The 13,186-nt window shown below is 42.1% G+C and overlaps 1 protein-coding gene across 3 annotated transcripts in view; it reads right to left on the reverse strand.

The window, feature by feature from the left end:
* Window positions 1–13,186, reverse strand: part of GRIK1 (glutamate ionotropic receptor kainate type subunit 1) — a 1,940,968-nt gene that overhangs the window by 618,829 nt on the left and 1,308,953 nt on the right. The window contains exon 8 of one of the 3 annotated variants that reach the window (XM_044072743.1): window positions 4,199–4,243. The exons of the other annotated variants lie outside the window; for them this stretch is intronic. Within the exon in view, the coding sequence (XP_043928678.1) occupies window positions 4,199–4,243 (45 nt within the window). The remainder of the gene's footprint in view (window positions 1–4,198; window positions 4,244–13,186) is intronic. 3 annotated transcript variants of the gene reach the window in all.

A 13,186-nucleotide genomic window follows, 5' to 3' on the forward strand; every position in this document is an offset into this window, starting at 1 on the left:
TGGAATACAAGACACTGTCAGAACTCACTCTCATGGACCATCTGCATTTCCACAAAACACACAGTACCAGAATTACCCATTCTAAACACTTAAACTTTGCCTGTGATATAAATAGGACCTGCTGGAGAGACAGGTATATATTCCAGAGACTATCTCTTCTCTGAAACAAGCTTCCCATCCATGTGAAGCAGAAATCCTCTCTAAACTATTTCAGCTGTAAGTTGGATAACTGGATAGGGAACTGAAAATTTATCCTTGGTTTGGTACCCGTGTCTCTAATGAACACAGGCAGTCTGTAAATGGTTCCCTACCTGTAAATGTGTCATATCCCAAGCCCCTGCTTACATAGCAAGGGTACCAGAACTGGTCAGAGATTTGGAATGCATGGTTTGGCTTTAAAAGGCCTCATTAGTCATTAGCCTAGTATAAAATTATGAACCTATGGAAGTGGTAACTGCAGCAACAATCTAACTGAACATCTACTGTTATGGTAAGATTACTTATACAGCTTTACTATGTTCCTCATTAGATTAATGTTGCAGTAGCCATAACTGTATGGGATATATACCAAAGCTTAAAGAGCCCAGGAGGAGGAGGAGGAAGGTGGGTCAGAAAAGACTGCTCTGGATCTAGACGAGGAGCCCAATTTGTGATCATAGTGAATGATAGCAGAACTCAAAAACCTGGGATATTAAGTGCCAGAGAGTGAGATGAAAGCCCAGACAATGGGACCAAATTACTAAACAGCCAGGATGGGGGAATGAAAAGGGAATCACAGACAGTATGCTTTTCCAGCTTGATGTCAGACTTGGGAAGAAAGGCTATTGTTCTTGGAGCCACCCTTCTACTACTACTATTTGCAAGCCTGCTTACTAGAAACTTCCTGGAAAGATTAACTTTGCTCTTGCAAAAGAAGCTGTTCTGAAATTGATCTCAAAGGATGGTGAAAACTTCAGGATTACTCCTTGGATTCATTTACCCATTAGAAACCCTATTAGGATCTCTGCAGACAGACCAAACAAGGTGTTAAAATCTAAAGTAGTTAAGAATTTCAGCCTTAACAGTGTCAGAAAGGGAAAATAATACAACCAGGCCTCTCTTTCCTGTTTGTCAAGGCAGCTGACCTGGATAATACATCAGCAGTGACATATACACACTAAAAGGCATGTTTGTAAAATGAGAAACAAAAGAAAAAAGAGAAGTAAGAAACATCTCAGATTCTGATTAAGGAAGGTTTGCAACAGATATCTGCATATTATCAAAAAGTGCAGGTTGAAATCTAGCCCTGTGACTTCAGCAAAGCACAACTGAAAATGTCAAGGCTCCAAGAGACACAGCCATCTGTATGAACATATTCTAGGATGTAGTCAGTTTGTCTCAGTGCAATGGAGTAGAAAATGTATATGAGTGACCAAGGAACCTTAGATAATCAATCTGGTCTTCTAGGAACAAGCTTCTAAACAAAATATATTTCAGGGCTGGCAATATCAGAGAAACTGATCTGATGGAGGAAGCCCTCCAGTAAGAATCCCTAATATTCCAGTTAAGATCCTTGAAATATTTTTGGTATTTAGAGTAACACATCCCACATTTCAATAATAGTATCCAAAAAGCACAAATTTTCAAGAGGGGGAATCTGAAGAGTAAATTCCCTCAAAAACAGAATCCCCAAGACTAGAGGATAAGAACCAAGAAGAATTCCTAATCAAGGACTGACTTTTCCACTAGAGTGTCAGCTTCTGAAGCAGAAAACAAAGGAGACAATTTAATTTGATAATATAAACAAGTTGTAAGGAAATGCTTTGTAAAATGGGTCCGACCATCTGTAGACAGGAAAGGAGGAGAACAGTGACTTGTCTAGTATATCCTCTTCCTGGGAGATCCTTCTCAAAGGAAATGGCTAAATGGAGAGTCCTTACTACAGAGAAGATGTTAATTAGAGGGTTTCAACAGAAAAATATCTTCCTGTCCCTTCACTGGTAACAGAAACAGTGTTTGTCCCTTGTACAATAAGAGCAACTGACTAGCCACAGAAGATGTGCCAGCCTCCTGGTCTATAGAGACCAAGAGAAGTAGATAACTGGTCTGAGGAACAACACATGGCCACAACAGAGCCACTCAACCGTGACTGACTGGTCTATAGAGACCAAGAGAAGTAGATAAATGGTCTAAGGAACAACATATGGCCACAACAGAACCACTCAACCATGACTGAGGCACAGAAGCTGGATTAAACACCAAAGCTTCCCCATATCTATCTATATCCAGCCTCCTGGTCTATACAGACCAAGAGAAGTAGATAACTGGTCTGAGGAACAACACATGGCCACAACAGAACCACTCAACCGTGACTGAGGGACAGAAGCTGGACTAAACACCAAAGCTTCCCCATATCTATCTATATCTATATCTATATCTATATCTATATCTATATCTATATCTATACTTATATCTATATCTCATTTTTGTGGGCAGTGAAAGGATTAAACCATGGACTAGGACCTAAATCCATTTGCAACTTAGAGAAGAAATCTCAAGATGGAATCCAGAATCCAGATGAGTTGGAGAAGCCACCTTGAGCCAAAAAGGCAGTGTGAGGAACATATGAATAAGGAGCATTCTATCCCACCACTGTGCACATACAGGCAGTAGAAACAATACATATCCTTACAAAAACACCAACTAAGGAAGAAGTCCCTCATACGGAAGATCTGAACAGACACTCAAGAAAAAATAATACCCTCAAGTGTACCTCGTTATGAGGAATACTTCTCATTTTGGGTATAAAAAATTCAGGTTCCTGATAGCTACACAGTAAAAGGCACACAGTAAAAGTATAGAGCAACACAGTTTAACTATCCCAGAACAGTACAGAAATGTAAGGTTGAGAGTTATGGAAAAAAAATTCACTGTAGACAAAACTCACTGTCTGAAAAACCCAAAATACCATGGAAAACTCCTAAACACACAGTTGTATGCCACAAAAGAATCCAGAACATATGGTAAGAAAATGCATCCATAAACAACCTGCATAATAAGGAGGAAGCCTCAAGTGGGTAAACGCTGTACTGGAGGAAGGGATCTCTTAAATGAAGTTTTGGAAGTTTATCCCCAACAGGGAATTTATATGTCTAGCCAGGAAAGAGTAGCCAATGGATGACCTCCAAAGCTCTGTGAAACGATCACTCTTCAGCAGCAAGAAAGTTTGGAATATTTGATGCTTTAACTGCTTTGTATTTTCTTTGTCACTTATAGAACACCACAGTGCATGGAAGGTCCCCTAAAGCATTGGAAGCAGACCCATGGAGGTAGGGAGAACCTTGGCAGAATGTCACAAATAGCTTAGGCTGTTGCAGCAGTGATCTAATCAAGAACATCTCCAACATCAGTGTACCTTAGAGGAGGGAGAATATTCTAAGATCAAACAACCTCAGATTTAGTATACATTGCTCCTATTTGCATATCATTATTCTGAGGCTTTCCATTCCAGTAAATCGAATTGCAACAGGATCCTTGGGGAAAGATAGTACTATGCATAACTACTGTGTCACAAACTTGTCAAAAGAACTAAAAACCGTGTTCTTATGAGATACAGTAAAATATATATTTTAAATGTAATGTAGTGAATGAAAACAATAACATATCTCAAATACCAAAGTATATCTAAATGTAGATCATCATGCACTGTACTAGCTCAGTAAGCTGATGTGTGGGACCCCAGTATGTTTTCCATAGTGACAACAGCTACTTAATACCTTTTGCAAACCATAGATGTCTACAGTTTGTATATTGGCTCATTCATAGTACTTTTAAACTTAGTAGCATATGGATCTATCTGTATATATATATATATATATATATATATATATATATATATATATATATATATATATATATATGTCCAGTCTGATAAGCAAGTCAGTAAGTTGTAGTCCTCTTAACATTTGCATATAGTTATCAAACAAGCACAAAAACTGATATAGAATGTAAAGCAAAAACTGTCAGAGAAAAACATTTTGGAAGGAATGCAAGCTTGGAAAGGTGAGGATGCATAGGAAGAGCAGGGAAAGGTGAATTTTAAGATGTATATTTCAGAAAATATTTTTGGAAAAGAGGGAGGGAGATTGGTAGGCAATATACCAGGAAAGGTTCAAACTAGTCTATGAAGATTCTTTACTGTTTTTAAGTTTATACAGACCTTCTTCCAAACTTTAGTAAAATGATTAGATGCATCACCAGCAGCCTAATAAAAATAAATAATAAAAGAACACATTAAATGGTATGATTGCTTACTGTTTGCTACAGCAATACTAACTGTAGTACATTATGTCTTGAATGAAAATCTATTAAAAATAAAAACTAAATGTGAAAACCAGTTAGTGTGTCTGTGTGAGTGTGTGTGTATTAACATTTTATGTTATAAAAGGATGTATAAATGTACTACCTGTAGCAGCATTCTTGCATAAACTGTGATTTTCGTATATGAGCAATCTTTGACAAGAACAAATATGATTCGACAAAATTTTTACTAAAAACACTAATTCGAAATAGACTGCAAGTTCTTCAGAGAAAAAGTACCCTCTACAAGTCATAGACTACCACCAGTAAGACGTTATTTCTCCAAGCTAGTGTGGTCCTAATTGCTGGTTATTTATGTTAAAATGGGTATGATAAACAGCACATAACCTGCAGGTCAGCTGACAGACTAGACCATAGTCAAGAGTTCCTTCTAAGGAATTTTTATTTCTTTTATTGAGGGAACCAAGCTTGTCAGATCATTTTCTTTGAATCACAGTCATTTGTTTACTTGTTCAGGCTTTTATACAGTGGCAGTGCTTTTATATTATGTATACTCTTTGACTGCTCCTTACACTTGGCTCTGCTTGTTTGTTCTTCAGCATCTCTAAAGTGGTCTTTTATCTCACAGGAGTTTGTGTCATCTTCCTCGGAAAGGTCCTTCCCTTTGGATAAAATATGCTCAGTGACTGAATGAAGTGTGGCTTATCAAGTCATCCTCCACTCTGCAGCTTCTTAGTCTCAGATATTTTTAGTTAGACCGAGACAGATCTTTTTTTATATATTTGTAATATGTGCTGAAAAAAGAAATTATGTCCTACCATAATGTTCCATCTGTGTTGCCGATCTGCATCTATTCATGACTAATGAGGTTACAGTTCTGAACCTCAGGAACGATCCGGCAGTTCTATAGCTCATGTCAGCAATAAAATTCTCTCGAGCAGTACGTCTACCCACAATTCCCCTCTCTAAATTACCTCAGATCGAGTCTGCAATAGATAAAAGACTGAATAATAAAAGTCAGAAACCTTGTCCAAAGGCACCCATAATAAAAAGAACCCAGGACAGGGAATTACTCCACCAGTAACCTCAAGGAGGGGGGCAGGTGGGAGGGATGCAAGAATAGATGAAGACTGACAAAACATAGAATGTTATGGTAAGACATAACTTCTTTATCTGATGTTGTCAATCTTCATCTATTCTTGACTAATGGGACAAAGTCCCTAGCTACCTTGCACCCTGGGAGGCCTTATGGAAGGACATTCCTGAGCACCATAGAACCGAATGATGTTCACCCCTTGAAACCATATCCAATTTGTAATGTGTGATAAAGGTATGCGGCATAGCCCAAGCTGCAGCCATGCAAAGTTCTGTCATGGAAGCTTTGAAATGGAAGGCAGCAGAAGTCACCACTGATCTTGTAGAATGAGCATTGACTGTTTTTGGGAGTCTCACATTCAGTCTCTTGTAGATGAAAGAGTTACAGTCTCTCAACTACCTGGAGAGAGTTACTTTGGACACTGATCTGCCCATAGTTGCACTAGAGAAAGAGACAGACAATTGATCAGATCATCTAAACTGTTTAGTTCTGTCCAGGTAGAACTGCAACTGCCTGTGTACATCTAGATGGTGAAGGCAGTACTCTCCTTCGTTTGAATAATTTGGGAAAAATGCAGGCAGGTCTGTAGGCTGATTGACACTAATCTCTGAAATCACCTTAGGAAGAAAGGTTGGATTTGTCCTGTGTGACACTCTATCCTTATGGAAAATTATGTAAGGGGCTTTAATTCGGAGACCTTCTCACCGAAGTGACAGCTACTAGAAGTAACATCTTCCAGGAAAGGAACTTTAAGTAACAGGTAGCTGCTGATTCAAAAGGTGGTGCTGTAAGCAATTGCAGTACTACAGTCAGATCCCAAGGCAGGAGGGGATCTTTAAAGGGAGACTTTAAGTGTATTGTACCCTTTAGGAACACCTTGCAAAGTCTGTGAGAATTTAAAGGCTGGTCTCCAAATCCAATATGAAAATTTGAAATTGCTAAGATAACTTTAACTGTAGAAGCAGAGGCTCCTTTATTAAAGATGGCAGCTAAGAATTTGAGAATTTTCTCCACTGGTGCTGAAAAGGGTCAAGTCCATTGTCAGAGGCCCAGACAGAAAATCTCTTCCATTTGCTTAGATAGGGAGTCCTGGTGGATTGTTAATGAGATGCTAACAGAATATGCTGCACGGGAGAAGATGTACCATTATGCCTGGTGACTATCAGAAGTGAAGGAACCAAGCTGTTAGCTTGAGAGTCTGAAGATTTGGATACACTAGTACCTGGGGATGGGACAGGAGATCCAGAACTGGGTCCAGAACCCATGGGTGGCAGAGAGATGAAGACAAAGGAAGGGAAGCCATATCTGTTGAGGACAATAAGGAGCAATGAGGGTCACTTTGCTTCTCAACTGAGATGCTTTCTTGTGAAATTATGGAATTAGAGGAAAGGTGGGAATGGCATAGAGAAGACTCGGGGGGGCCAATTGTGGAGAACAGTGTCCCTGGGGGACATCATCTGAGGGGGAATTAGGGAAAAGTAGCTTCTGGACTTTTTGTTCATGGGTGAGACAAACAGGTCACAGCAAGGTTGGCCCCAGTGAAGAAAAATCTCCTTCTTTACTCTGGAGTTCAGAGACCCCTCATGAGCCATGAGAATGCATCTGCTCAATTTGTCTGCAATTACGTTGGAAGTCCTGGGATGTGCATTGCTATCAGAAAGTGGTTGGAAGACATGGCCCATTGCCACACTCAAAGGGCTTCTTGACACAAGGGGTAGGACTTGGTTCCCCTCTGTTTGTTGATGTACCAGACCACTGACATGTTGTCCGATTGAATAGCTATCATCCCTAGAGAGTGAAATGCTTGCAATGCCAGAAGCACTGCTCTTAGCTCCAGAACATTGATATGCAGGTTGGCCTTGGAGGAGGACCAAGTGCCTTGAACTGTCTTTCCTAGATAATGCCCCCCCACCCCACCTGGGAAACATATGTGGTCACTATGGCCTTGGGCTGAGGGAAAACAAAGGGATGACCTTGAAGAATCTCCTCCAAATGCATCCACCAGGTTAGATCATTCTCGCACTGACTGGATATGAAAATTAAGTGGTTCATGTGGTGGGTAAGAATCGACCATTGCTTTGCTAGTAGCCACTGGAAAAGCCTGATGTGAAATCTTGCTAATGGAACTAAAGTGATAGCAGCTGTCATGGATCCCAGTGCCTGCAGAATCAGTTAAGCAGGTATCTTGTTTGAGCACAGTAGAGGACGAACCTGCACCTGTATTTTCTGCAACCTGTGAAGGGGAAATGATGCTATCCAAAATCTGTCCACTGCCCTGGACTCTCAGTTCAGGGGATGGACAGTAAAACTTTCCTCAGCTAGTTCTTTTTTTGTGGCACCCGTTACCACCATGGCATCTACTACCAAGCCTTTAGCCCAATGTGGTTGGTCCTCTGGGGCAGTAAGTATCTTGTCAGGTCTCTGGGGGACTGGTTCTACAGAATCAGAAGCCGTCCATGCTCACTTTGCAATTAGTTTAATTAAATCGTCAGTGGTCAGGGTCACCCAGGAGGTAGATGGGTGTGCACCAAAGGCCTGCAAGTACACAGATTCCTCTGAGGATGGGTCTTTGGACTTCTAATCACCCCTCTGTTTTAGGATCTCCAGAATGTCTCCAAAGTATATGTATTCCAGGAGTAATCATGGGGAACCAATGGCCTGCACCTGTCTCCCCTGAGATTCCGAATACTGGCTAAGGCTCTTGCTGCCCCTATAGTGCCTTTTAGGCAAGGTTCAAATAACTAATTCACCACCATAACAGGAACAGGTAAGCAAAAACTGAGTGTAATGCTACTCAATGCTAGAAGTCTAAATCTCAAAATGCACTCTCTCGAGACACTCCTTAAAATGGAGAACATTGATATCTGCAGTGTCTGAGACCTGGTTCAAGGCTTTAAAGAGCACCCCTGCATTACCAGACTATAACTCATACCACACTTTTGGCCATCTAACCTGGACCAGAACACCAAAGGCGGAGGTGTGTCCATATTCATTAAGGATATCCACATCTCCAGGCTAGTTGCGCAGCATAATGCATCCGAGGTTATCCAAGTGCAACTAACTCTGGGCAAAACTGCAATCCAAATTATAGCTTGCTACAGATCCCCCACCATGCCCCAGGATTCACACTCCTCTTTTCTTTATATACTGGAAAATATTACGGTTCGACCAAACACCCTAATAATGGGCGATTTCAACTACCCCACCATTAACTGGGAAAACTACTCATGAACAAACTCCTTCACTCAATGCTTTCTGGAATTAATAAATTCAAATGCTCTGGATCAACCTATCCACACCCCCACCAGAGGCAACAATATCCTAGACCTAGTCATTACCAACATGAGTGACCAGTGTTCCACACCTGAAGTCAACTCTTCATTGGTCAGATCCAATCATAACCTAATCACCCTAGATATCCGCATCCTGCCTTCACCCACCATTAAGGAAACCACAGTAAAAAGTTCTCCAAAGCCAACTTCATGCTTCTTAAGACAGAAGTGGCGAACTTCTTGACACCCATGCAGATGGACACTACAGTTACGACTGCTGAATCCTACACAAATGCACTCTATAAGCACTTACACAAGTGCATGGATCGTGCTATCCCAAACAGAATCAAGACACTATCCTCCAAAAAAAGGAAGCCAACCTGGTGGTTCCCTGCCATAAACAAACTCTAGAACAGAAGGAAGAAACTGTTGCAAAAGAGAGTAAAATCCCATGAGTGGAGGAGCTCCCTGGTCAGCCTCAGTAAGAAGTTGAGATCCCTTATAAGATCCTCCAAAGCTAGCTACGAAAACAAAATCACCACTGATTCTAAGGGAAACCACAAAGCATTCTATAGCTATGTCACGAATCTCAATGGCAACACCCAGATCTGCTCTGAGTTACAGCACAATGGCACGAAAATTCCTGAACCAACTGATATTGCCAACATCCTGGCAGATAGGATTAGTGATAGCTTTACCCCCTCTCACCCCTAAAGGGCCCATATCTATATATGAAGAATGCAGAGTCCCTGTAATCACATCTATGCAGGAAAAAGCTGCACTCTCTAAAACCAAAAACACAGCATCCATGGGTCCGGACAACATCCCAGGCTGCATTTTACACGAACTTCAGAACTAACTGGCTCCCCACCTAAGCACCATGTTCAATCATAGTCTCACGTCAGGCTTTGTGCCCACTGAATGGCACACAGCAACAGTTACCCCACTCCACAAAGGGGGATCCACCACTGATCCTGGGAACTATCTCTCTATTAGCCTGATGAGCCTGTTCTGCAAGACCATGGAACGTATCATCATGGAACTCATAAACAAAGACATTTGTAACCTCCAAACTCTGGACATCACCCAGTTTGGGTTTGTGAAAGGCAGATCATGCCTTCTGAACCTGATTGGCTACTTTGAGGCAGTCACCAAAGCTGCAGACGAGGGTAAGGTGGTTCACACAGCCTATCTTGACCTCCCCAAGGCTTTCAACACCATTCAGGGATTATAGCTAAACTCACTAAACTAGGCATAAATCCCTATGTCACAAGATGGGTTGCCAGCTGGCTCACTGACAGAACCCACACTGTAAAAGTTGCAGACTCCAAATCTGACTTCAAACCAGTGACAAGTGGAGTACCACAGGGTTCCATCCTGGGACCTCTCCTGTTTGGTATCTACTTCTCTGAAGTACAGGCTGACACAGAAAGCCTCTGGCTAATGAAGTTTGCAGATGACTGCAAACTAGGAGCCATAGTCAAGTCCCCAAATGATGCTGACATCCTGCAGAAGGGCCTCAATGAGACAGATGCCTGGTGTCAGAGGCATGACCTCAAGCTCAATGCCAAAAGGTGCATTGTCATCCCCTTTGGTAAAAACTCTGTACCCATGAACTACCACATAAACGGCAGTCTACTTAATGCCGAATGTGTGATAAGAGACCTTAGAACCCAGGTAGACAGTAGTCTCTCCTTTGATAATTACATCACCACAGTAGTCAGGAAATCCTTCTATGTGGCACACCTCATCATAAAAGGGTTCTCATCCAGGAAAAAAGAGGTCATTGTTCCCCTCTACTTGGCACTCACTAGACCCAGTATAGAGTACAACGCTACTTTTGGAATGTACCTCACAAGACATCTGCAGCAGCTGGAAAGGCCACAGAAGTACCTCACAAAGAAGATTGCTGGCCTCAAACAGATGCCCTACACTGACTGTCTCATAAAACTCCAGCTTTACTCTGTAGCATTTCACCTATTCCAAGGAGATCTCTGCCTAACATATAAAGCTATGTTAAACCTAGAGCTGCTGGACATGCTACACCTAAAGAAATCCCAATCCCTCCGAACTACATGCTCTAGGGACCTAAACCTTGTCACCACAATAAACAAGACATGCTGGAGGGATAGATTCCTGTCCCAGAGACTTCCTATACTCTGGAACAAGCCACCCATCTATGTCAAGCAAATTCCTCATTAGCACTCTTCAAGAAAAATCCTGATGAGTGGATGGGAAATAGGAAATACGCCCCGGGGACCACTTCTGTGACTCTGCTCGACAGGGGCACAAGAAATTAACTTTCTTGGGTGGCATAAGCCAGGGAACCTTGTTAGCTAGGCTTACTTAGGCACTTGGGCCGATAGCCTAGTACCTACCTATGAACCCTCTTCGTCATTGAAATCCATGTCCTCTGTGACAGATTCTTGTGGAAAATTGAGGTGTTTCCTCTTATACGATCTCTTCTGAGGTGGTTCTTTAGTGGGAACATCTGAGGAGGACTCAGAAGAGGGAGTACCTTTACAAGGCACATCTTGCAACCATGATGCGAGCTGACCAAGGATAGAGGTTGGTGGCTAAACTGAAGAAACTGGGGTCACAGGGGAAGAATCCAAGAACCCAGGAGCCATGTGAGAAGAGGCAGTAGCTAAAGCCCTTTCCATAGCCTGAAAGGCAGGATCCCCTGAGAAGGGATGGAAGCCCAGAACTGAGACCAACAAACTCAGAACCGGGGTCAGACCCTGCCCCGAAAGTCCCACCTGACAGACCAGAACTGTGGAAGAGTCCACTGCCACCATAGCCGTAAGGGATAAGGACAGCTCTGTAGAAATGCTCAGAGCTGACATGAACCCTCCATGCTCAATGGCAAGGACATGGTCCTGGGAACCCAATGGTGCCTGTCGATGGCACTGACAGGGTCAAAGCCAGGCTCGGTGTGGAGGACAAAACTGTAGTCGGTGCTGAAGTCATAGGAACCTGGGAGGGTGGAGTCGATGGCTCTAAAACCTGTATTGAGGTTAGAGGAGGAGAATAATTGGGTGCGGATGGAGAAAAAACACCTGCTCTGGAAGGAAGAGGGGGTTGAGCAGAAGAGGGAAGACCCCAGGCTGCCAAGATCTGGTCCACCAACCTAACAACATCCATTTCCGAGAGACTTCTGATGGACAGCATCGAAAAGGCTGAAGGAGACTCAGATCTCTCTATGAACAGACTAGGTAATTGTTCATGAATAGGTTTTAAAGATAGTGAATAGGTAGACCTGGGTTTTGGGACTATTATTAGTCTCAGCACCATCTGTTGCATGATGGGGGAAACAGTCAGCACCAAAATCGGAGCTGTGGAAGTGGTTGGAGCCATAGAACTAGGATTCTGAGCCACAGACATAGCTGGTGCAGAAGGCACCAAAGAAATTTTCAGTGCCAGAGACTTTGACTAATCTGAAATTTTTGGAACCTTGGATTTCAGTTCTGTGAAGGAATCCTCAGAGGTATGCTTGTGCTTTTCAATGGTCGGTGCAAAGGGGATGACAGCACCAAGCAGGACGACTTAGAGCCAGAGGCCGGTGGAGACTGGTTAGCCTTGGACAAGGCTTCCTCAAAAGGGGCCATAAGTAGTTCTTTGAGGATCAATTTATTTTTTTCTCTCTGCCAGGGTTGTATTACTAAAGCCCTGGAAAATAGAAAAATCCACACTCAAGCAATAAATACATCTTTCACGCCTGTCTGAGTTTGGTGTTTTTCTGCTGCACTCAGTTCATTGTTTAAATCCTATGGTCGAAGATTTTGGTTTCTCTGCCATATCTATCCTCACACACACACACACACACACACACACACACACACACACACACACACACACACACAGTCAAGAAAGAGGAAAGAAGAAAGAAAGTTTACCAACAATGGTAGAAGGATTACCACATAGTAAAAAAAGGGAGACACTACCAACAATGGTAGGGGGAAAGAAACTACCTGCGGTAAGAAGAAATCACACACTCAAGGGTAGACCAGACACTCAACAAGAAAAACTATGAAGTAAAAGGTTATAGAATAGTTATAAAATAGTTATACAACAATTTGAAAATTACTTAGCTATGAGAGAGTTGGCTGACGTGTCTTATTTGCAAGAGTGGCAAATGAGATCTGAGGTAATTTAGAGAAGGAAATTATGGGTAGTCTTACTGCTTGAGAGAATTTTTTGGCTGACGTGAGCTACAGAACAGCCGGATTGGTTCCGAGGTTCAGAACCATAACCTCATTAGTCAAGAATGGATGAAGATTGACAACACCAGATATAATATTTGAAGGGTCAGACAATCAGTAGTCCAAAACAAGAATGGCTCAGTGGAAGATAATAACAGGTCTCTGGTAAAATCTGGGCACTCAAGACATTTTTAATGAGATACTGTTCTGAAATAGAATAATTTTGCTCTTTATAGCAGAACTATGATTTTCACTGTAGTATAGTACAGTTAAAACGAAAACAAGGCTTGAAGAAAGGATAGAATGGACCAGGTGAG

This window comes from Protopterus annectens, chromosome 5.part0, assembly GCF_019279795.1.
Source record: "Protopterus annectens isolate FY-2018-M chromosome 5.part0, PAN1.0, whole genome shotgun sequence".
NCBI lineage: Eukaryota > Metazoa > Chordata > Ceratodontiformes > Protopteridae > Protopterus > Protopterus annectens.